Source organism: Hordeum vulgare, chromosome 5H (genome assembly GCF_904849725.1).
Source record: "Hordeum vulgare subsp. vulgare chromosome 5H, MorexV3_pseudomolecules_assembly, whole genome shotgun sequence".
In the NCBI taxonomy this organism is placed as follows: Eukaryota; Viridiplantae; Streptophyta; class Magnoliopsida; order Poales; family Poaceae; genus Hordeum; species Hordeum vulgare.
In genome coordinates, this window is record NC_058522.1 from 206,586,706 (window position 1) to 206,612,197 (window position 25,492).

At 45.8% G+C, this 25,492-nt stretch overlaps 1 protein-coding gene across 1 annotated transcript; it reads left to right on the forward strand.

The window, feature by feature from the left end:
* Positions 1–4,711: 4,711 nt before the first annotated feature.
* Positions 4,712–24,961, forward strand: LOC123398315 (protein SUPPRESSOR OF GENE SILENCING 3 homolog). The gene is made up of 6 exons (XM_045092793.1): positions 4,712–4,825; positions 8,229–9,061; positions 10,980–11,274; positions 20,601–20,845; positions 21,077–21,234; positions 24,518–24,961. The coding sequence occupies exons 1-6, from the start codon at positions 4,774–4,776 to the stop codon at positions 24,741–24,743; spliced, it is 1,809 nt and encodes a 602-aa protein (XP_044948728.1). The 5' UTR covers positions 4,712–4,773; the 3' UTR covers positions 24,744–24,961.
* The last annotated feature ends 531 nt before the right edge of the window (positions 24,962–25,492 follow it).

A 25,492-nucleotide genomic window follows, 5' to 3' on the forward strand; every position in this document is an offset into this window, starting at 1 on the left:
CTTTGGGTGTGAACAAGGTATCTCAGAATATGCTTAACCGCCTTATGATGACTTTACCTAGGGGAAGCTTGAAATCTTGCACAAATGCCTACACTTAATGTGATGTCTGGTCTAGATGCACAAAGATAAAGCAATGGACCAATCATATAGTTGTAAAGAGATGGGTCAAACGGAATAATATTTGTGTCTTTGTTAAGAGCAGTTGTGGTTGGCATGGGCACCATGCATGGACTGACGTTTTTCATTCCAAACTTCGCAAGAATGTCCTTGAGATACTTAATTTGAGACAAGAAAATTCCTTCTTGACATTGTTGAGTTTGAAAACCAAGAAAGAACTTCAAGTTCGCATTAAGTGACATCTCAAAGGTCTTTGTCATGGATTCCACAAACTTCTTACATAAATGGACGTTAGGGGAACCAAAAATGATATCATCTTTGTAAATTTGGCATAAGGTCAAATCACCCTTTTCCCTCTTAGTGAATAGAGTAGTGTCAATCACCCCTCTCGCAAGACCATCATCGAGTAGAAACTTCTTAAGATGATCATACCAAACACGAGGTGCTTGTTTGAGGCCATATAAGGCCTTGTGAAGTTTGTACACATAGTCTTTGTGATCAGGGTCAATGAAACCAGCTGGTTGTGCTACATATACTTCTTCCTGTAGAGGACCATTAAGAAAAGTACTCTTCACGTCCATTTGGTGTAAAGTAAAACCATTGAAAGCAGCACAAGCAAGTAAAATGTGAATTGATCCAAGATGGGCAACAGGGGCAAAGGTCTCATCAAAGTCCAGACCTTCAAATTGTGAGTACCCTTGTGCCACTAACCTTGCCTTGTTTCTGATGATTACGCCATTTTCATCTTGTTTGTTCTTGAAGATTCATTTTTTTCAATGACATTGCGCTCCTTGGGTAGCCTTTTGACTAAAGACCACACTTTTTTGTGCTCAAAGTTGTTCAATTCTTCTTGCATAGCAACAATCCAATCGTGGTCGAACAGTGCATCTTGCGCCTTGAGCGACACATCACTAGAGACAAAAGAAAAGTGAGCACAAAAGTTTGTCAATTGTTTACGAGTGACTCTACCTTCCGATATCTTGGTGAGAACTTGGTTAATGTCAACATGATCGTCCACACGAGGCACGATGGAGGTTAAGGTTTCACGGGATTCAACTTTGTTTCGATCATCAACATCTTCTACATAAGGATCTATAATGTGTGGAGGAACATCTTCTTCTTCATGCATTATTTATTGAGGTTCGTCAACATTGACATGTGCATGTTCTTGTTCTTGTACTTGATGATAGACTTGTTCTTGTTCTTGTACTTGACAATCAACATGTTATTGTTCTTGCACCTGATGGTGAACATCTTCTTGTTCTTGAATTATGGACTCCACTTGAGGGATGAGATCTTGTGGTGATGAAGTTGTAGTAGTTTGTTGAGCATGAGTGGTGCTTGTGTCCTCATCTTCACCTTCACAAGGAACATGTTCTATTGGAAGGAGAGCACCTACACCCATGGTCAAAATGTCTTACGAAGGATCTTCTTCACCTGCATCACTTAGATCAACTTGCTCCCCATGGGAGCCATTAAATTCATCGAACACCACGTCACAAGTTTCTACAATGCATCCGGTGGATTTGTTGTAGACCCTGTAGGCATGAGAGTTCGATCCATAACCAACAAATATTCCTTCGGTTGTTTTAGATTGAAATTTTCCTAACCGTTCTCGCTTACTGAGAATGAAGGATTTGCGGAAAAATACCCAGAAATACTTGACATTTGGCTTGTTTCCGGTTATGCGCTCATATGGGGTCTTCTCCAAGATCTTGCGAAGGAAGAGACGATTTGATTCATGGCATGCGGTGTTTACGACTTCTGCCCAAAAGCTATGGAGAGACTTGTACTCATCCAACATGGATCTTGCCATCTCCACAAGAGTGCGGTTCTTCCTTTCGGCTACCCCATTTTGTTGTAGGGTATATGGTGCGGAGTATTGATGCTCAATTCCTTCATCACTAAGGAACTCTTCGAGGGTGTAGTTCTTGAATTCAGATCCATTGTCACTTCTTATTGCCAAGATTTCTTTGTCAAACTTGCGTTGCACTTGCTTAGAAAAATCAATGAAAGTGATCTTTCTCTCATCCTTGGATTTAAGAAAGAACACCCATGTTTATCTTGAGTAATCATCAACAATGACGAACCCATACTTCTTACCACCAAGACTATCCCATGAAGGAGGCCCAAAGAGATCCACATGAAGGAGCTCCAAAGGTTTTGAAGTTGATACTATATTCTTGTGGGATGCTTTGATCGACGTTGCTTCCCGGCTATGCATGCACTGCACACACGATCTTTCTCAAATGATACATTGGTTAGTCCAAGGATGTGTTCACCCTTTAAGAGACCTTGAAGATTTCTCATACCGACATGGGCTAGCCGACGATGGCATAGCCATCCCTTGTCGGCCTTGGCCATGAGGCAAGTTGCATGGAATGTTCTCTATTTCGAGAAATCAACCGTGTAAAGGTTGCCATCTAACTCCCACACAAAGGCAACTCCAAGAGTATCTCTCTTAAAGACTTTCATATTCGTTAGTCCAAAAAGTGTATCATAGCCAACAAAGGCCAATTGAGGAACATAAATTAAGTGACATTTAAGGGATTGGACAAGCATCACATTTGCAAGTGACATGTCATTTGTGATAGCTACCTTGCCCAAACCAAGTATGTGTCCTTTAGACCCACCACCAAAGACAATGCTCGTAAATGGTCGAATTTCTTCCATGAAGTCCAGGAGCAATGTGCCATCTCTGGTCATATGATTAGTGCATCCGATATCAATCACCCATTTGACTCCATCGGAGAAAGCAACCTACACACATTTCAAGTCTTGGTTAGAGGCACCCATTTTACAATGGGACCTCTCATGTTAGTAACAAGAGTCTTAGGGACCCAAATTGCATAGAAACGAAAAGCATTTTGAGGCCCAAAAAATTGAGCATAGACATGTCCATCTTTTGCTTTACGAAGCACATAGGATGGAGGCATACATTCTTTTGGCTTGTTGGGAGTAGGCTGGCCCCTTGTGGCCTTCCCACTCGCAACCTTCCCGACATTTCCCAATCTGTTTTCCTTGTGCCCTTCTCGCACAAATATCTCCTTAAGGGGAGTTTTGGACTTATGTGTCGTCATTGTATTCTTGCTTATGCTTGGATCAAATCCAATCCCTTCCTTAGCCACTACCTCCTTTTGTTGACTCAACACTTCATTGATGTTCTTTTGTCCTTGGGCACATGACATGAGCCTTTAGCAACCGGTTCTCCTCAAGTACACTAGCTAAGTCACCACTTGAGTTAGTAGCACAAACATCAACATTTATAATAGGAGAGTAAACATCAACATTTATAATAGGAGAGTAAACTTTACCAAGCAAGACAGGAACTCAACCATGTGGTTTTTCTTGGATTTTTGAGCAAGTCTGTCGCAAGAACTAGTGATCCCCTCTTAATAGTGCGGGATCCCTATGCTCAAGAGTAAACCAAAAGAGATATAACGTTTTGTCTTGTTTCTCCGTATTCGAGTATCATGAAAACGTCAGTTATGGTCCACACAAATAATCTCATGGGAACTAAACCTGAAACGCATTTGACAGAGATGATTAGTTCCTTATGTGTATGTTGTCAACAACATTAAAATACGATTAAGGACATGATTGTACTTTCAACACACATAATGGTAGCATTATTTCGTCACCATAGAAATACTTTGTATTTAACAAGAGAGCCAAAAAGATCGTTCAAGACCACTTGTTTCTCTTACACATGCTACCATTGTGGTACTCCATTGGAACTAGCTTTTGTATCAAGTTAGCAATACATTCTAAGAAATAGTGAACAAAAGCTAACAACAATTCACCAGAACTAAGTGACCAAACTACTCCATCACGCTGCTACAAAATTCACATAACTAACATAACATATATACACAACATAAGAAAATTTATGCATCATGCTACACAAATCCCTATAGACACAATCAACAGTGGAAACTCTAGAAACATATGAAAATTTTCGATTCACTCTGTGCTGGTTGAAGCCTCCTACAAACCCTAGCACACAGGGGTGAAGGAACATAACGGGGAACCATATCTTGGGGGCCTTACCTTGTGGAACCAGATCTTGACGAACCTTGACGGAACCCTAGAAGACATCCAGCTAGACGAAACCCTAGATGACACCGACATCAACGCCGAAGACACTAGCCACATGAAAAAAAATTCAATGCCGGCAGTCGGCCGCATCTGATGCCCTTCCCCCGATGAAGCCCATGAATAGGAAAGAGAAAGGCCCGACGGCTGCTCACCAGGCCGACGGTCTCTTGACGGAGCAGAATCCTAGAGAAAGAACAAGACAAAGCAGCAAACTCTTGCTGAGGCCGGCGGTTGCACAACGAAAGAGGTAGGAAAGACAACCAGGAAAAGGAAGGAACCACAGGAGAAAAGAAAAAATGACTCATGAAGAAAATAAAAGGGCCGGCCCAAATGCAGTCGGAGGTAATGCATAGCCTGGACATTTCGATGGAGAATAAGACGAATACGAAATTCCGTCAAATAGGGTTTGTCCGAGGGAAACGAGATTTTTTTTGTGCGGGCGCGGTGCGGTCACCTCTGCCTGTGAGGGTACCAGCCCACTCACCTGCCTAGTTTTATAGCGCCCAGCCTGCAGTGTCTCACAGTTGGGTGGGGCAGAGGACGACGCAAGCCCTCGCGATGTCCGGCGATCGACGCGGCGGCGGGCCTCCCGGCAACGGCGACAACCCCGGTGAGTTCCCCTCTCTGCCGTTTGGAGATGGTCGCATTCCTGTAATGGCTACTCGTGGAAGGGGTGGATGGTTTACCCGTATCGTCAGTTGCGGGTGTATCGTCCTATGTGTCGGTGCTTCGGGGATCCGCGCGGTGCGGGGGCACTCGTTGGGTGGGGCGAATCGATTGTTGCATCTGGTGATTTCTTTTTGGTCGATCGGGTTAATTACTAAGGAGGAGGGATTAATGCTGCTCCTTGTAGGTGCGAACTTGGTTGTTTGGTTTGGGGATGTAGGTCGCTTCCTTTGTTAATTCTATTCTACCTGCCTGGAGTTTTCCCCCTTAATTTAAATATGATTATTAGGTTTGGGTTCGTTTTGACGGGGTTTCAGTTAGTTCCATGGGCTTCATATATGAAGCTGATCTTTTCGTGTATACAAAATTATGGACGGATTATTCACTAGGGTTTTTCGGTGATAGGATTTTTTGTGTGTGTTCCTGTTTGATTTGGTGGTAATTTGTGTTAGCTATATGGTTCATCTGCTCATCTTTACTGTTTTGGATATGTTCTGTAACTTGCTTTGTTCACCTGCTTATATTACTGTTTGGTACTCCCTCCGTTTCTAAATATAAGCCTTTTTAGAGATTTCAAATACGGACTACATATGGGAGTGTAGATTCACTTATTTTGCTTCGTATGTAGTCCATATTGGAATCTCTCAAAAGGCTTATATTTAGGAACGGAGGGAGTAGTTTGATACGGTTAATATTGTTTTATCCAACACTAGTGTTAAGAACAGCAAAGTTGTAAGGCCGTCCAGTGATTTTAGTTGCAATGGTCATTTATTCTTTCTTCTTTCATTCAGTTTTGTTTCAATTCAGTTTAGCTCCTAGGAATAATTTGTGCTGATGTTAGAAAGATTGGGGTGTTACAAACATTGTATTCATTTAAGCCGGTTCGACTATGTGGTTTTGCATTTTGAATGGCTGTGGACTCTTTGTGTATGAGACTCCTGCAACTAATGCTATTGTAACCAGCAAGGGAGTCAGGATTGGAGTAAACTCCCAGCCAAGAATTACACGCTTCTAATTATCCTCGGAGGTTTTCTGTGTGAAATCAGAAAAAAATCTATGGCTCAATTGTACAGTCATTGTAGAATTTGAACTCTTAAAACATGACTAACTACAAATAATAGTAAGAGGATATGGGAAATAGTATCAGATCAATAATTTGGTTGATCAGGACCTCCCACGATGACATCCAAAATATAAGAAGCACCAATACCTTTAAGAAATTAATAGCATAAATTCAAAAGTGACGATGCAAAGATCAAGTAAAACAGAAACCAATAACAGAATCTCTAAATAGGATTGGAGTCCAGGACGGGGGAGTTGAGTGAGCGAGGAGCTCGACCCTTGGCACTCGGCTGCACAGCACCCAGCAGATGCGGGGTGCAACGGCGTGACGCATACGGGTGGAGGCCCGCAGTGGAGAAGAATCAGGGTAGCACGGCGTCAGGGCACACAACAGAGGTAGCCACTGAGAGCCAAGTTCGACAATGTTTAGGCGGCACACATGTCATCTCATCGGAGTGGGAAAAAGTTCAAGCGAGTGAGCTGTCAGAGTTTGGGAATCAGGACCAAATAGATCCATTCACTGCCTTGCTCGTGTCTGGACTTTGTTGGGAGCAAAATATTGTGCCCTTGGTGGGCTTACTACTCTGCTGGATCATACATATAGGCTCAGGCCATAGCCCTGGGTGACTCTGGCCCAGCTCCACCCTAATTGTAACCCCCTTGAGACCATTTTGTTTCTATTGATTGATTGCATTTCAGGTGCATGCCATAAAGATAATGCCCCCTGTTCTGGATGGTTAAACTTAAAAGCTTTGTAGCTGGAACTGATTCTAAATCTGTATCCAATAGGCTTGTCTTTGTTTTTGCAATGGTTTGTGCAAACAGCTGATGTGTTCAGTGTAGATGCGGAGGATATGCTAGTAATCTACCGTGGTGCTTCTCAATGTACCTCCTCCGTTTCAAAATAATTGAAGTTCTAGGATTTTCCTAAGTCAAACTTTTTAAGTTTGACCAAGTTTATAGAAAAACCTGCAAAGATCTACAATATCATCTATAAAAATATACTCCATTAATGAATCTAATGAAATAAATTTGGTTTGAGATGGTGATATATTTATATACAGACTTGGTCAAACTTATGAAGTTTGACTTAGGACAATCTTAGAACTTCAATTATTTTAAAAAGGAAGAAGTACTTCACTTGTATAAATATGTACCTGAGCAGATCTTGCTTAGTCACAACTCAAATCTAGCCAATGTTCACATGAAGTGAGGGGAGGTAGCATAGGACGAGGGTGACACGTGTTACCCCTGCACAGTTGTTATATCACCAGCATTGAGGCTAATACTGGACAAAAAAATAAAATCAATGGTTGCTGATGGGAGAGCATTGGTCATGTTGTCTGCATTTGTCAACAGCAGGGCTCCCCATGTGAGACTCTGCCCTGGAGCACGTGCCAACAATGTCAACAATTGCTATGAGTTGTGGCGTCCATTGACTACCTTTGACGAACTTTGCTGATACCATGTAGACGGAAGGATCTGCAAGCAATATGCGGAGGTGTTTCTCAATGTATTCACTTGTATAAATACACTTACAAGGGCACATCATGCTTAGCGACAACTCAACAACTAACCCCATACAATATTTATCCAACATAACGACATTTCATGGATATTGCGATATGTTTTTGTTTGTTTCTAGGCTCAGTACCACTATATGCTCTTATACATACTGTGAACTGTTTGGTTGCCTGTCTATGATTTTCCTTAATGTTATTGTGCTCCATTCTGTACCATGCTCATGCATTATCAGTTACTGCTTGGTGTAGCTTCATAACCTAAGTATACCAAAACGGATCAAACGATTAGTGTAATTTGCCTTGTGACAAATGTGTCTTTGATACGTCGGACCCAGCCAAGAAAAGGCTTTGGTAGGCCTGTGCTAGCCCATGGTTGGAAACCGGACACTAGCTTAATTTTGTAAAACTCGCCAAGCTAAACTTTGGCTTCTTGCCAAATACTACCTTATTAGAGCTTATATATTTGCCAGTAATGTGCTACATGTATCACTCAGCAATTGTAACCATGTATTGGATTTTGGTTGACACATTTGCTACTGCTAAAAATCTTGTAGCTGTGCAATTGCTACTCTACTGAATGTTTGCATTATTTTCTGCTTCTAAGTCTGCAACTTAATTCCTGTACTACCTTCCCATCTTAAGACTTTGAATAACAATTCGTTAGCCTTGCTGTTCTGCAGTTTTTTCTATTGTTGTCATCATACATGTAAATATGTTTATACCACTCTTATTTAATCATACATAATCCTGTCTTGCATCCAGGGGGTGGCTGGGAAACTATTGAAAAGAAGAAGAAACCGGGGCAAACATCTGGGAGGGGACAATGGGCACCATGGGGTTCATCCTCAAATGCTCCACCTACTACAGCACGTCAAGCTTGGAATGGCAATGGATCTTCACGTCCTTCAGGAAACAATTGGGCTCAACCTTCTGATCGTAGGCCTGCTGCTAGAGGCAATCCCAGGGCATCATCACAAACAAAGTCTACAGAACCAGACTTGCAAGCACCAAACCCAGTTGTGACTCCACCCCTGGCAAATGGTTGGCAGTGGGCATCCAGGCCTCGCCCATCTGGTCCTGAAAGCAGCAAGGATGATGTTGCTTCATCTGGTTTAGACCCTGAGGCGAATAATCCTGAAGCTGAGGATTCATCTGATGATGATAATGATGATGATATGAGCGATGACTATGATTCTGATGCATCTGAGAAAAGTTTTGAGACTCGCAAAATGAACAAGTGGTTCAAGAGTTTTTTTGAAGTCATCGATACCTTAAGTGTTGATCAGATACATGAGCACACTAGGCAATGGCATTGTCCGGCATGCAAAAATGGACCAGGAGCAATTGACTGGTTCAAAGGGCTGCAATCTTTGGTGACACATGCTAGAACAAAGGGTTCTAAGAGGGTTAAGCTCCACAGGGAATTGGCTGCATTGCTCGAAGAGGAGATGTCTCGCAGGGGATCTTCTGTCGTACCATCTGGTGAGCAATTTGGGAAATGGAAAGGATTGCGAGAAAGCACTGACCGGGAGATTGTATGGCCACCAATGGTCATCGTGATGAACACCCTACTTGAAAAAGATGAAGATGATAAGGTGATGTTCACCTATCTTTAGCTCTGCCAAGGGCTTTACACGTAGCATGTGTTCTATGTATTTAGCGTTGTATTTGAAGTATGTTGTCTACCAGCATTTGATGTTGTTTACATAATATTGCTAATTTGCTATGGTGGTAGGTTGCAACGTTTCCCCCCCTTTTGGATGATGTTTAATGTGAAGTGTGGCTGGTACACCTGGATTTCTATTTATCCTAAATAGTAATCACGACTTTAGTCACCCTTCTAGATGATGTTTAATGTGAAGTGTGAATGGTACACCTGGATTTGTATTTATCCTAAATAGTAATCACAACTCTACTCATGTGATATTTCTTTTGTAATGTACTTCTTCCATTCCTAAATATAAGTCTTTTTAGAGATTCCACTGCTAAGCTTCATGCACTAGCCAACGCAACCAAAAGTCCGAACTGATGGAAAGGGCTAGGCAATCCACATATACACTTAAACACCCCCTCTCAAGTGTGACGCGGAAAGTCAACACGTGGATAGAGGTATGGCTCAAGAGGCCTATACTTGGACAAAGGGGGGCATCATCAATTTTTTAGATAAACTGCGAAAGCCAGGACTTGAACTCAAAATCTTGCTCTGGTACCATGTTAAGCTTCATGCACTAGGCAACACAACCAAAAGGCCGAATTGATGGAAAGGGCTAGGAAATCCACATATACACTTCAACATCCACTAACGGACTACATACGGAGCAAAATGAGTGAACCTAAACTCTAAAGTATGTCTATACATCCCTATGTAGTCCATAGTGAAATCTCTAATAAGACTTATATTTAGGAACGGGGGGAGTATAAACTCATGGCATATCCAATATTAACAATAGTAAAGAACAAAACTGCTATATTTTCTGAATATCCACTTCGGTGCCCGCACTAAAATGAGCCCGGTGAGCAGTACAGTGGTAAAAAATAGAAAAAAATCTGTTTGTTTTGCAAGCAAGATGTGCATGTTTGTGTTGTTTGTGCAAAATTTGGTGAAGTTTGGACATTCGAGGAGCCCGTGGCAAAAAGACAAATTCAGACATGAACAGTGCTGCTTTTAAATGTTTCTCACAGGCCCTATGTAGCCCATAGTGAAATCTCTAAAAGGACTTATATTTAGGAACGGGGGGAGTATAAACTCATGGCATATCCAATATTAGCAATAGTAAAGAACAGAACTGCTATATTTTCTGAATATCCACTTCGGCGCCCGGACTAAGATGAGCCCGGTGAACAGTACAGTGGTAAAAAATAGAAAAAAACTGTTTTTTTGCAAGCAAGATGTGCATGTTTGTGTTTGTGCAGAATTTGGTGAAGTTTGGAAATTCGAGGAGCCCGCGGCAAAAAGACAAATTCAGGCATGAACAGTGCTGTTTTTAAATGTTTCTCACAGGCCTGATTTTTTTCCACGAGCTCCTTGAATGTCCAAACTTCACAAAAATTTGCATGAATGTCAGGCATCTGAGCATCTTGTATCACATTGTTTTCTGGATTTTTCCTTATTTTTACTGTTTACTGTTCATCCCGGGCTCATCTGAGCTCGGGCACCAAAACGCCGCGTCCTATATTTTCATGCTTATTTCTTATCTTCTCTCTCTAGACCATTTGATTCATATCTGTTAATCTATCTGGGAAGGATTAAAATACTCAATATTTGTTTAGCATGAGGTCAATCTTTATAATTATTCTTTATTATTATTTGCTTGCACTCATGCTCGAACGTAATACAAACTAAAAGAAAACATGTCTACTACTCTTTTGACTAGATGTAGTTGGTGATAAGTTGAATGTCTCCGTATGTATTGTATTGCATTTGTAAAATGCATATGTTTAAAACAATTATTCAAGATTTCTACGAAGATGTTTTATTGCATTCTGATTTCGCTCTTCATTGATGCTCACTAGTGGTTAGGCATGGGCAACCAAGAACTTCTTGAATATTTCAGTGATTATGCTGCGACCAAAGCACGCCATGCATATGGTCCAGGTGGGCACCGTGGCATGAGTGTGCTAATATTTGAAAGCTCTGCTGTGGGCTATATGGAGGCAGAACGTCTTCATAAGCATTTTATTGATCAAAGAACAGACAGGGACACTTGGCAGAATCGCAGGGTTCCTTTCTTACCTGGAGGGAAGAGACAATTATATGGTTTCCTAGCCAGAAAGGAAGACATGGAGACTTTCAATAGACACTGCCAAGGTATAATATTTAACTTGTGGTCATACGTTTTAATGCATTGGACTCTGTGCAATTGCTTGTTCATATGGTAAATACCTGGTTGTCATGAACTTCTCTTGCCTAAATTCGGTGCCACCAATGATGATTGGTGCTAATGCAACATGATGTACATGTGAAGCTGTGTATCTCTGTTCTTCCCTCGCATTGACATGTTAACATGGTCAATGTCATTTCTATATACGAGCCTCATGAAAACAAAGTGTATTTGGAGCACAGTACTACATGCCTGTTTAGTTTTCTGATGCTATTTTGGTTATATAATTTCCGATCATTGCCATCACTTGTTTGTGCAGGAACCTTTTGGTGAGTAGGATCTTTTGCCTATTTAACACAAAATACGTTTTACTGGTCCTACTGGTTAGTGATGTGGTTTTAGTTCACGCCCTCATGTGCTTTGGTTTATTAGTGGATTATCGTTATCTTATGGTACTATATCATGTGATTGTTCTGAAACATTATCTTTTTATTATATTAAATTAAAAGCGAATTCTGTTCAATAGTACTCCCTTGTCCTATAATACAAGATCGTATTACAACCAATATACTCATATATTGGTTGTAAAAACATCTTATATTATGGACGAAGGAAGTAGTTTTTTGGGTAGATGTTGAACCGGTATGGGCCCAGCCCATCCACTTATCTCTTAGGGCCCAAGCCCATGTAAAGGGACTGACCCAGAAGGAGGCTCCAAGCCATCTGGTTCCCTGCCAGAGCCGCCACACACACTGTAGACTAACTCACGTGAGGTACTGCTCTCCCTCTGATCTCAACATGGTATCAGACCTAGGCGACGACGACAGGGCCTGACGGGAGTGCGGCGGCGCTGGCAGACCTAGGAGCCGGAGGGGCTCACCTCGGCGAGGGCTCTTCCCCCTTATCCCCTTCTCTCTTCCTCTTGTGGCTGTGTGGTGGCTGGCCTCTCGCAGCTGCAGGGGAGCTGCGCCAGCAGCTGCGTGCGAGCGAGGCAGACAAGGAGGCGGCGCGAGCTGCGTGGGTCTGCATGCGGGAGAGGCCGTAGAGGGGACTGGAGGGGGCGGCTGCCTGGCAAGGACGAGCTGCTGGAGGGAAGCACGCGGCTGCAAGCTGCGCGCGAGCTGCGCGGCAGGGGGAGCAGGCAGAGGAGCTGTGACTGCTGCTTGCTGATGCGTGTGGTGTGGTGCTGCTGGAGGAGAAGCGGATGCTGAGGAGGCTGCAGCTGCTGATTCTGCTGGTTAGGTCGCTGCTGCTGCTGATTCTGATCTGAAGGTGTTACTGCTGCTGTCGCCGGAGGCTGTTGTGGCTAGAGAACAGTGTGCTGTGCTGCTGCTGTTGCTGTAGGTGGACGAGGTGCTGTGTGTTGGGAGCTGCTGCTCAGCGGTGAAGGAGGGTTGGCGTTGCAGGCACTGCTGGCTGATCTGCAGGTAATGTTTGAGGAAGAAGGGAGGTGTGGCTGCTACCTGCAGTTGCTGCTGCTGATTGTTGAGGAGAAGGATTTGAGGGGGAGAGCCTTGCTCAGGGAGAGGCCCTTCCTGATGGAGCAGGAGGCCGGCAGGGGGTGCCGTTTTGTGGCCATCAAAGTGCGCTTTGCAGGGGCCGATGTTGTTGCTAGCAGTGCCAAGAATACTGTTGTTCTGGAGGAGATGGGTGATACCATAGCTGCGGCTGGTGTTCACCATGCAGTCAAGGAGTCTCTAGGGAATGATGACATGAGAAGGGGTGATGTGGAGCCAGAGAAGAGTGGTGAGGACATTGCAGAGAAGGCCAGTGTAGGGTCAGAGAAGGAATACAACATGACTGTAGCAGAGGTTGAGAGGCTCAGGGAGGAATTGGAAAGCCTCAAGAGGAAGGTGGAGGAAATCCAGGCTGGCAAGGAAACAACAGAGGGGGCGACACATGAGAAGGATGTTCAGACCGTTAAGTTGAGGGCTGAGTTGGACGAACTTCATGCTTTCATATCACAACTCCAAACTGCAGGCTTGAATCTCTATGGAGATTGTGCTCACTGGACCTCCACTGATGAAGATAGTCCGGAAAAGGCATCTCTTGCTGATGAGAATGGTCTAGAATGGGTTCTAGACTCTGGAGCATCTAGTCATGTTGCGGGCAAATCCTGCATGTTCGAATCTTACAATAAGCATCCTCCTTCTCACACGGGCACTATACAAACTGTTGATGGCACAAAACAGCCTGTCATTGGAGTTGGTATAGTGAAGTGCACCCCGACCATCTCCCTATCCTCAGTTTTACATGTGCCAGCTTTTCCTGTCAATTTGGTCTCTTTCAGTGCTCTCATTGATCAAATAGACTGTTTTGTGATCCCTGACAAATTCGGTTGCGAGATTAAGGATCGACAGACGAGGCAGACGGTTGGGACTAGCACCATACGTAGGGGGCTTTGGTATATGGACCAGGGGGTGCAGCTAGACTTGATTTGTGCTGCGACCATGGAGGACAAGGAGAAGCAGGCGATGATCCATCACAGTAGGATGGGACATATCTCGTTTGATAAAATGAGTAGAATATTTTTGGATGTTATGTGTGAAATAGGCAAGGGCAAGCTGACATGTGATGCTCGTGAATATCCAAAACACACAAGAGCTACATATGTGAGTAAGGGGCTTAGGAGCATATCTCCTTTTATGCTCATTCATTCGGATGTATGGAAGAGTCCAGTTGTGTCAGTGAATGGAATGAAGTACTTTGTTACCTTTATTGACTCCTATACTCGTATGACTTGGATTTATTTGATGCGTCATAAGGATGAGATGTTCGGCTGTTTTCAGGATTTCCATGCCTTGGTAAAGAACCAGTTTAAGGTGTAGGTGCAGGCGATCAGACTGACAATGACACAGCGTATGTGAACAACACCTTTGGTGCCTTCTTGTCTGACCAAGGGATTCTTCATCAAACTTCTTGTTCGGATACCCCCCCTCAGAATGGAGTGGCAGAAAGGAAGAATCGACATATTCTTGAGGTTGCTTGGTCGTTGATGTTTACCATGAATGCGCCCAAGTTTTTGTGGAGTGAAGCAGTTACGACAGCCACATACGTGATCAATCGGTCACCTTCAAGGATACTCTGACATGAAATCGCCGTGTGAATTGCTGTTTGGAGAAAATAAGTTTGTTGTCCCCCCAAAGTTGTTTGGCAGTACCTGCTTTGTTCGTGGCCACCGACCTTCTGTCGGGAAGCTAGATCCGCGGGCAGTGAAGTGCGTTTTTCTGGGCTATGCTCCGAGTCAGCAGGGATATAAATGTTGGTGTCCCTCGAGAAATGCCGATTTATCAATATGGATGTCACATTCAGGGAGTCTGAGCCATTCTATGGTGGGCCGACAGACCTAAGTCTGTTGTTTGCAGAGCTTGACCACTTGTACTCTGTGCAGGATGGTCAAGAGGGGAAGAAGGCTGTATCTGTGCAGGATGGTCAAGAGGGGAAGAAGGCTGTATCTTATTCTCAGGATGATTCTGTGGGCACTAACACTGATGAGGATGTACATGTTCAAGTCCAGCCAATTGTTGGTACAATTCCGGTTGGTACTCTCACTGATGGTGATGTGCAGGTCCAGGTTCATCCAACAGTGGGTTCCATTCAGATTGGTAATCTCCAGCTTCTTGTTCGGGATCGATGGCAGACGAACACCCTCAGATTGGTAATCTCCAGCTTCTTGTTCGGGATCGATGGCAGACGAACACCCTGGTGTAGTCTCGACGACAACCACACGTGCAAGGGGAGCAGCAAGGCAGTCAGGCAAGAGTGCGGGGGGAGCAGCAAGGCAGTCAGGCAAGAGTGCAGGGGGAGCAGCAAGACAGTGTGACAAGCTCATCTGACACAGGGGAGCTGCCCATTGCATTGCGAAAGGCTACACATGAAGCAACAAGAAAGGGTGAAATAGCAAGGAAGGCTCTATCGAAGGATGATGCTTGTGATGATCTTGATATTGGCAATTTTGTGTCTTATAAGGCTTTGTCACCCTCATATAAGGTGTTTGTTGCCTCCCTTCAAACTGTGTCAATTCCAAAGGATTAGAAGAGTTGGAATCACTAAGGAAAAACAAGACATGGGTGCTAACCACATTGCCGGCAGAAAAGAAAGCAGTGAGTTGTAAGTGGGATCTATACAATGAAGTAGAATCCTGAAGGGACAGGTGGAACGGTATAAGGCCAGATTAGTCGCTAGAGGATATAGTCAAACTTATGGAATTGACTATGATGAGACGTTTACAAGGATATTGGTCTCATGTGCTGCAAACTTTGGGTGGAAGTTGCATCAATTAGATGTCAAGAATGCCTTCTTGCATGGTGAGTTGCAGGAAGAAGTGTACATGGAGATACCACCAGATTTTGGTACTTCAAAGACTACGGGGAAGGTATGCAGGCTGAAGAAATCCTTGTATGGACCGAAGTAATCACCAAGGGCATGGTTTGATAGGTTCAGACGTGCTGTCCGTGGTATGGGGTATGGTCAGTGTAACGGTGACCACACGATTTTCTACAAGCACTCTGATGGGAAGATCACCATTCTTGCTGTTTATGTGGATGACATTATCATCACTGGAGATGATAAGGAGGAAATAGAGAGACTGAAGGGTTGTTTGAGCAAGAAGTTTGAGGTAAAGGATTTGGGTAACCTAAAATACTTTCTTGGCATTGAAGTGGCTCGGACAGAGAAGGGAATCTCTTTGTGCCAACGAAAATACACCTTGGATGTCTTGAGTGACGTGGGCATGATGGGATGTCGCACTGCCCCTACCCCGATTGAACAAAATCAGCAAGTGATAGCACAATCAGGAGAGTTAGTGAATAAGGAAGACTATCAGAAATTGGTTGGGAGGTTGTTGTACTTGTGCCATACCAGGCCTGACATTACATATGCTATGGGGGGGGGGGGGGGGGGGTTGAGCAAATACATGCATGAACCAAGGAGTGGGCATCTTGACATTGTGCACAGAATCTTGAGACAGGATTCTTGAAGGGGATTCCGGGTAAAGGGTTGTGGTTTGGGAAGAGTGGGCATCTTGAGGTGGATGGCTATAGTGACTCTGACTGGGCCAGCTATCAAGATGATAGAGGATTAACTTCTGGCTACTGCGTGTTTGTGGGAGGAAATTTGGTGTCATGGAGAAGCAAGAAACAATCGCTTGTGTCTAGATCAACATCAGAAGCTGAGTATAGAGCATTATCACAAGGGTTGTGTGAGATGCTCTGGGTGAAAGTACCTACTGAGCGAGTTGAAACTTCTGAGGAAGGGACCCTTGAAGGTGTGGTGTGACAGTCAGTCAGCTATAGCCATCGCTAACAACCCAATTCAACATGATAGGACAAAGCATGTGGAAATTGATCGCTTCTTCATTAAGGAGAAACTTGATGCCGGGATCATCAGCCTTACTCATGTCAGCTCCGGGCAGCAGTTTGCAGATTATTTGACAAAGGGGTTGGGAACAAAAATCTGTAACTTGGCATGTGACAAGATGGGAATGATAGATATCTACCTCAAGATCATCTTGAGGGGGAGTGTTGATGGTAGAGGCTAGGGTTCTACCAGGTCTCGGACGTAGGTTGTAGGGGTGGAAGTGCGGGTTGCGAGGTTGGGGATGCCGGCGCCGGCGGCGGGGCGCCGTCGCGGCGTGAGAGAGAGAGAGAGACGGCTAGGGTTTGGGGCTCTCGTCTCCTAAGGGAGACGACAACAAAATATACTGTTTATTGTCTGATTAATATCGAAGGGGTACATGTGTTTATAAAGGAGGACAGCCTCCACTAAACCCTAGATAACTTGGACTCTAACTTGGACTCTAATATAACTTGGACTGTAATATAACTTGGACTTCTAAGATAGGTAAGATAACTTGGGCTAAGCCCGTAATTAACCCTGCCCATTGTACCGGTCATAACATCTCTCCCCGCCTTCTCAAACAGCTCGTCCTCGAGCTGAACATCTGGAAACTGCTGGCGGAAATCGTCGAGCTTCTCCCAAGTCGCTTCCTCCTCTGGCAGGCCGGTCCATTGTACCAAGACATGCCAGATGCCGCGATGTTGCTGCGCCTGTAGCACCTTCGCCACCTGTGCGGAAGTTGGAAGGAGGCGGCCATCCGAAGTAGGAGGAAGGGCCGGTGTCGCTGCAGGAGGGTCCCCGCGGTAGGCCTTCAGTAAGCCGACATGGAAGACGTCGTGGAGGCGAGAACCAGCTGGCAGCTCCACGCGGTATGCGAGTGTGCCGACACGCTCCAGCACACGAAAGGGACCGGCGTAGCGAGGTCCCAATTTGCGCTTGGAGCGCGGGTCCAGAGACTGCGTGGTCCTGTGGAGGAGGCCCAGCCACACCCAATCGCCCACCGCGAACTCCGCCTCGCGATGATGAGCATCGTAGTACTTCCGAGCCAGCTGCTGTGCTTGGAGAAGATGCTGGCGTGCCTCAGCCAGAATGTCGTCGCGGGTGCGGAGTAAGTCGCCCGCCGTCTCGGACCGAGCCGTCCCAGGCTCGTAAGGGAGCATCGCCGGAGGTGGGCGCCCGTAGACCACCTCGAAAGGCGTGGTGCGCAGGGCGGAATGATAGGAGGTGTTGTAGCAGTACTCCGCCCACGCCAACCAGTCCACCCAAGCTCGTGGACGATCACCAGTAACACAGCGCAGGTACATGGCGATCACCTTGTTGATCACCTCGGATTGGCCGTCTGTCTGAGGGTGGAACGTCGTGCTCATGCGGAGCTTCACGCCCGCCAGTCGAAAGAGATCCCGCCAGACATGTCCCGTGAACACGGGATCACGATCGCTGACGATGGACGACGGAAAACCGTGGAGGCGGACGATGCCGTCGAAGAAGGCCCGCGCCACGGAGGCGGCTGTATATGGATGACCCAGGGCGATGAAGTGCGCGTACTTGGAGAAGCGGTCAACCACCGTGAGGATGACGGACTTGCCGCCCACCTTGGGAAGGCCCTCGATGAAGTCCATGGAAATATCCGTCCACACTTGGGAGGGTACGTCCAGCGGCTGCAGTAGACCCGCGGGTCGTAGTGTCTCCGTCTTGTTCCGCTGGCACGTCACGCACGACCGCACCCAGTTGCGGACCATCGCGCCATCACCGGGGATGTAAAAATCAGCACGGAGACGATGGAGAGTCTTCTGCACGCCCTCGTGCCCTGCAGAGTGCGCCAAGGTCAGGACCTGTTGGCGCAGGTCGCCATGGTCGGGCATGAAGATGCGGCGGCCATGTAGGAGTAGCCCCTCGTCCAAGCGCCTGGGCGCGTCCAGCTCGCCGGCGTCAAGGCGCTGGCGCAGGCCCTGGGCGTCCACGGCCGTCGAAGTTGCCCGGCGAATGTCGTTGATGAAGGCGAAAGATGGCCCGGAGCGAATGCACATGATAGTGCCAGCCAATGGCGACGTCCTCCGCGACATCCTCAGTGGCGCGGCGGGACAAGGCGTCGGCGACCGTGTTGAGACGGCCGGGGCGGTACTCAACGGTGAAGTCGAAGCCAAAGAGCTTGCTGATCCACTGGTGTTGCGGAACTGTGGAGAGGCGCTGGTCCAGCAAGAACTTGAGGCTGTAGTGGTCCGTGCGCACACGGAATGACCGGCCCCAAAGATAAGGCCGCCAGTGGCGTACCGCCTGAACCAGCCCAATAAGCTCGCGCTCGTAGGCCGCGAGCTTGTGATGGCGAGCGGCGAAGGGGCGACTGAAGAAGGCGAGCGGTCCCTCGCCCTGGTGAAGGACGGCACCGAAGCCGATGCCAGAGGCGTCGCAGTCCACGATGAAGGGCATATCAAAGTCCGGCATCTGGAGGACGGGTCCCTTCGTGAGCGCCCGCTGGAGAGCCTCGAATGCCGTAGTCGCCTCCTGGTCCTAGGAGAAGGCGTCGCGTCGAAGGAGACGCGTCAGTGGCGCGGCGATGAGGCCGAAGTCCCGGATGTACTTCCGGTAGTAGCCGGCGAGGCCCAAGAAGCCGCGGAGCGCCCGCGGTGACCGCGGGATCGGCCACGCGGCGACGGCGGCGACCTTGTCTGCGTCCATCGCTACCCCGTCCGCCAAACTCATCGAACCCAAGCTACCTGATACCAAATTGGTAGAGGCTAGGGTTCTACCAGGTCTCGGACGTAGGTTGTAGGGGTGGAAGTGCGGGCTGCGAGGTTGGGGACGCCGGCGGCGGGGCGCCGTCGTGGCGTGAGAGAGAGAGACGGCTAGGGTTTGGGGCTCTCGTCTCCTAAGGGAGACGACAACAGAATATACTGTTTATTGTCTGATTAATATCGAAGGGGTACATGTGTTTATAAAGGAGGACAGCCTCCACTAAACCCTAGATAACTTGGACTCTAATATAACTTGGACTCTAATATAACTTGGACTTCTAAGATAGGTAAGATAACTTGGGCTAAGCCCGTAATTAACCCTGCCAATTGGGCCTCCTCCGTTGGTACGTTGTACCGGTCATAACGGTTGAACCGGTATGGGCCCAACCCATTCACTTATCTCTTAGGGCCCAAGCCCATGTAAAGGGACTGACCTAGAAGGAGGCTCCAAGCCATCTGGTTCCCTGCCAGAGCCGCCACACACACTGTAGACCAACTCACGCGAGGTACTGCTCCCCCTCTCGATCTCAACAGTAGACGAACACTCTATCAAACCGGACTTCAGTACTTTATGATTTTCGTAGGAGATACTCCCTCTGTTCCAAAATATAAGGTGTGTTGTTTTTTTCACAAGTCAAACTTGTGCATGTTTGACCAAGTTTTTACAAAAAAGTAGTACTCTCTCCGTTCCAAAATATAGGGTGTATTAGTTTTTTGAAAAGTCATACTTGTTGTGCATGTTTGACAAGATTTAGAAAAAAAATTACTCCTTCCTTTCCAGGATATGCATCAATTTTTGTGAAATTCAAATGTATTTATGTTTGGTCAGAATTATGGAATAAACTATCAACATCCGCAACAGAAAATAAATAAAATATGAAAATACTTTTCATGATGGATCTAATGATACAAAATTGATATTATAGACATTAATGTTTTTTTGTAGAAACTTGGTCAAATATGTTCAAGTTTGACTTTTTGAAAAACTAAGACACCTTATATTTTGGAACTTAGGGAGTAAATATCTATAACACCAAATTTGTATCATTAGATCCATCCTTGAGAAGTATTATCATATTTCCTTTATTTTGTATTGATGATATTGATATTTTATTCTGGAATCCTGGCCAAACATACATATGTTTGACTTCCACGGAAATTTATGCACCTTATATCTGGAACGGAGGGAGTATATTTGCCTACTGTGTGAAGTTTAAACATAAATGCTTTATCATAATTTTCAGGGAAAAGCCGCCTGAAATATGAGATGAGATCTCATAATGAGATGGTAGTGGCCCAAATGAAGCAAATGAGCGAAGATAATCAACAACTCAATTATCTGAAGAACAAGGTGGTTAAGACAGAGCAGCGCTCTAAAGTTGTAGAAGAAACCCTGGGTGTTATTACCCAGAAACTTCGAGAGACTATGGAAGAGAATATATTCGTCAGGAGTAAAGCTAAAGAGAAGCACTCTGAGTATGAGGAAGAGGTATGATTGCTTAAAGGTTACACTAGTGCCTGTGAACATACATCTAAACATCGAAGGGATATCTTATTTCAAATACTATTACATGCCAATGACTTGATAGTCATGCTCAACACTCGATAGGATTTTGTTGTAGTGTCCATTTTCTGCAAATACAGAACCTTTCCCTGTGTTGTCTTTTTCCTTGTTTTGAGTTCATCTCATATGTTGATCAAGTGTTTCTATACTCTACAGATGAAATCCCAGGAAAAGTTCTTCCATGATCAGATAGAGAACATTCACAAGGCCACAGAAGACAAGGAAAGCGAGTTTGAGAGGTTGCTGCAGGAGGAGCGTGCGAAGGCTAGACAGTGTGATGTGGATTCTGGGACTACTGAAAATCGTAGCCTAAGGTATGTGTGATCGTTTTGTGCCAGTCTGTCACATGAAATACGATTGAATTTTAACACCCTCCCTAAAAGTGGTTCTGACACACATGATTCTGGCACATGAATAACAAGCTTCCACGCATCCCTGTCCATGGCTTAGTTCAGGCCGCCTCCATGCCGGCCGCCTCTCCGCCATTTGTATGCTAGTCTAAAGAGAAATAGGAAAAAGGGAAGTTTTAGGGGGAGATATATACGGATCTGCTAAAGCACCTCACCTGAGATCTTATGGGTTTCACCTCTATCCTACCGCAACTTGTTTGGGACTTAAAGGCTTTGTTGTTATTGTTGTGCTTCCCGCCACTTTTAGGGGAAGGTTAACGGGAAGCTTTCTTCCCCTAGATGCTCTAAACCAGTTTTACAGGACCTGCTGAAGCAGTTTTGCCTTGGCTCAACTCCCCCTAAACCAATTTCTCATATAGGAAAGGAGACTTGTTGGAGATACTCTAAGAGCATCTCCAATAGAAGATGTATATATAAAAACAACTAACTTTTGCATCTCGGAGGCCCGAAACCCCCTCTCCAACAGATGATGTAGATGCAAAAAAAATTACATCTCCGCTTTCTGGAGATGTAAAATACAACACCCCGCGATGCAAATACACATCTCCGAGTACAGCAAATATAAAATCGCCAGCCGCGCACCAACTGCCAACCGCCGTTCCATTTCGTTCACCCAACCCACCTTCCTCCGGCCGCAGCCCGCTACCATCGTCCCGCGTCAGATACGCCCCTACAACACCCCCATTGCCAGTTCCGTCGTGCCGTTGCCATGTCCGCAGCTCGAATCCACCGTCGCAGTCACCCCACCCCCAGCCCCTCCCATCGCACTGACCACTGTTGCCCCCCGAAGCGCCACGGGTAGCCTCATCGCCCCGCATCACTGCACCTACCGCTGCCCGCAGCTCAAATCCACCGTCGTCGCCCTGCCCGCAGCCCCGCACCACCGCATCTCCCCGACGTTTGCCGTTGCCGCTTTTGGCTCGACACCTACCCCATCGTCTACGAGACCGCACATGCCTACGACGTGGCGGTGTGGCGTGTTGGAAGGCCCAATACGGGCCTCAACTTCCCGGAGATCGAGACCCGGGCAGATGCGGAGATGCTCCCGCCGCATGGCATTCGGATGGAGGAGATACCGAAAAAGAAGCCGAAGAAGAGGCCGACCAATGTCGTTGGTCCCGGCGATAGTGACGAGGCGGCGATGGCTAGGTTAGCACGGGAGAATCCGGAGTATGTTCAGGTCTAGCAGGAGTACTTCTGGATACTCCTGGTAGCGGACGCTGAGCAGAAGGAGGACGAGGCCCGTCCCTTGACGGTGATCGCCGTCGAGATCTCAGAGAAGGACTCGGGTGACTTGGAGGAGGAGGACCAGGGGTGCGACGATTCGGACAAAGGATGACTTCTAGGCGCAGTTCAAGAGGTGACGAGTAGTTTTATCTTGGGTGTAGTTCAAGTAGTAGTTCGAACTAAGTAATAGTAGTAATTTGATGAATGTTGTAGCTCAAATTAGTTGAAGTTGTTGTTTAATTTATGTTTTAATTAGAACTATGTTGTTATTATGTTTGAACTGAAGTAGTAGTTGAATTTGCTATGTTTGAATTATATGTTTCAAATGAAGTACTAGTTGAAGTATAGTTTTACATCTTCATTTGCATCATCTATTGGATGGAGTTGCTATTTTACGTGTCCAATATACATCTTCTGTTGGAGTTGCTTCTTTTTTGGAGATGTAAACAACACTTTTTGAAGATGTAAATTTGTACACCTCCTGTTTTACATCTCCAAATTTGTATCATTTATTGGAGATGCTTTAATGTTGCAATGTGTGTTGTAGCGATGGGGCACTGTCAATATTGTTGTTTGGAGCAACTCCAACCGATCCAAACGGACAACGATTTTGTATGCTTTTCGTTCATTTGGATCGTCCGCCCGCTCTGTGTCCGTCCGCTTTAGGATTTGGGTCGATAGCGCCCAACGCGCCAACCCATATTTGTCCGCCTGGCCGGCTAGCCGTCGGTTTTTAACAAATACAAACATTTTGCATATTTTTCAAAAGCAAATGAAATAGTATAGTTCCACAACTGAAATAAAATATAGCAAAGTTTTACAAGCCTAATAAAAATTAAATTGTCTTAAAAAGATACATCTATTGGTTGCCAACATGATCCCACATATGCTCAATCAAATCATCTTGGAACTGAATATGAGTTTTCCAATCACGCATTTCATGATGAAATTGGATGGACTGTGTAAACGATGCCGCTCCTCCGTCATGCCGAGGCACCACATTATCATCCTGAAACTCAAACCCTTGATCATGGAGACTTTCCGGACGCTCATCCTCTGCGATCATATTGTGCATGATCACACAAGTAATCATCACTTTTCATAACTTTTTGGTGCTTCAAGTTCTAGCAGGATACTGACTATGCCCCATCGAGATTGCAGAACACCAAAGGCATGTTCGACATCCTTTCTAGCACTCTCTTGTGGGCAAATCTTTTCCTCTTCTCTCCGACAAAGTTGGAGATTTTCTTCACAATAGTGGTCCATTGTGGATAGATTCCGTCAGCTAGATAGTATCATTTTATGTAGTTGTGATCGTTGATGTTAACATTGATCGCCGGGCTGTTGCCTTCGGCAAGCCTTGCAAACACCGGCGAACGTTGAAGCACGTTGACGACAAAGCTGACGGCAAGCCTTGCAAACGCCGGCGAACGTTGAAGCATGTTGACGACGAAGCTGACCGGCGACGTTGGATTGGGGTCGGGGAAGCTGCGGTGGCCCGGCGACGATGTGGCCGGCGGCGTGGGTAGGTGTCGGCATTTGGGGAGGTACGGGAGGAGGCGCTGGTGGCCGAGGCACCAAAATTGGGCGGCGGCGATGATGACGGGGTGGAGGCGAGGCGATGGCTAGCTGTCGGTAGGGGTGGAGAACGACCAATGAGCCACCGACTGGCGGGCCAAGGGAAGGAGTACGCGCGCGTCGTCCGCTGTCGACCAAATCAGGCTCAAAATTGGGTCGGAAATGGGCCCACACGCGGACGCTTGTCCGGTCAGTTCGGCGCGTTGGGCCGACTTTTTTGTCCGCGCGGACCCAAAGGACGAAATAGGTCGCCCCGTTGGAGCTGCTTAGTTTGTCAAAAATATTGTTCATGTTCCTTTTTTTTTATCATGTCTTGTCCTTTCCTATTTACCTCAATATATAGTAAAAACACCATCTATTTAACCCGTGTTATGGTGTGCAGGAAGGAACAGGTACAGCGGTTCATAGAGTGCCAGGTTAAGGACGTGCAGGAGTTTGAGGCTGAAAGAGACGAATTAATAAAAGGGCATGAGGAGAAGAAGGTGCAGCTCAAGAAAGAGTACATGACAAAGGAGGTGGAGCTCGAGAAGGAGTTTGATGCCGCTCTCACCGGTCTGATGGAGAAACATAGGCCAGGCACCTTCCAGGCCTCCAGCTCCAGCTCGTGAAGATTCGCAGCTCAGAGCAATATCTGAGATTTTCCTTCTGCATAATGACATCTAAGGATGCAAGACCATATGCGGTGTATGATTAGGAATCCTGAACTTGATTGTACTTGTATTGGTGGTTATATGGCCATGATTAGGAAACCTGAACCTGTCTTAGTGAAGTGTCTAATGACTGCCTGGGCAGCAAGCGTCGAATGAGTGAGATCCCCTCTTGAACATGTCAATTGTCACGTCATCTTGCTGTGCTTTATGTTGGTCTGGTGGGCGGCATTAATAGAGGAAAAATATAGAAAAATAACTTGGATGGTGGCAATACTTGCCAAAGATGTTACGAGAATTAGGCAACCGACACACTGGAACGTTTGATCGTGCGCACTGTAGACAAGAGTTAAAAGCATGAAACCACCACATTTGAGGCTTCGTTTGTGAAAAACTACCTGGTCCATCAATTTTTTCTGAAGCCACCGTGTTTCCGGTAATCTTTTTTTTAAAAATAAACCGTTAACTTTATTAATTGGAAATAACAATTACATCATCAATAAGCAAATTTACAATTTCAGCCAAGGGCTCCTCAAATCAATCCTTTGTGATGGAAGATTTCGCTATCCTAGCAAGTTTACGAGCCACCTTATTTGCATCTAGTAACCTTATTTGCATCTAGTAAAGCTCATGAGCCACCTTATCCTAGCAAGTTCACAAGCCACCTTATTTTACATCTATTACAATGATCAAATCTAGTAAGAGAAAAA

Coding starts and splice junctions, on each gene's coding strand:
- LOC123398315 (XM_045092793.1), top strand. CDS start 4,774: ATGTCCGGCGATCGACGCGGCGGCGGGCCTCCCGGCAACGGCGACAAC. Junction 9,062..10,979: donor AAAAAGATGAAGATGATAAG/GTGATGTTCACC, acceptor GATGCTCACTAG/TGGTTAGGCATGGGCAACCA. Junction 11,275..20,600: donor TTTCAATAGACACTGCCAAG/GTATAATATTTA, acceptor CATAATTTTCAG/GGAAAAGCCGCCTGAAATAT.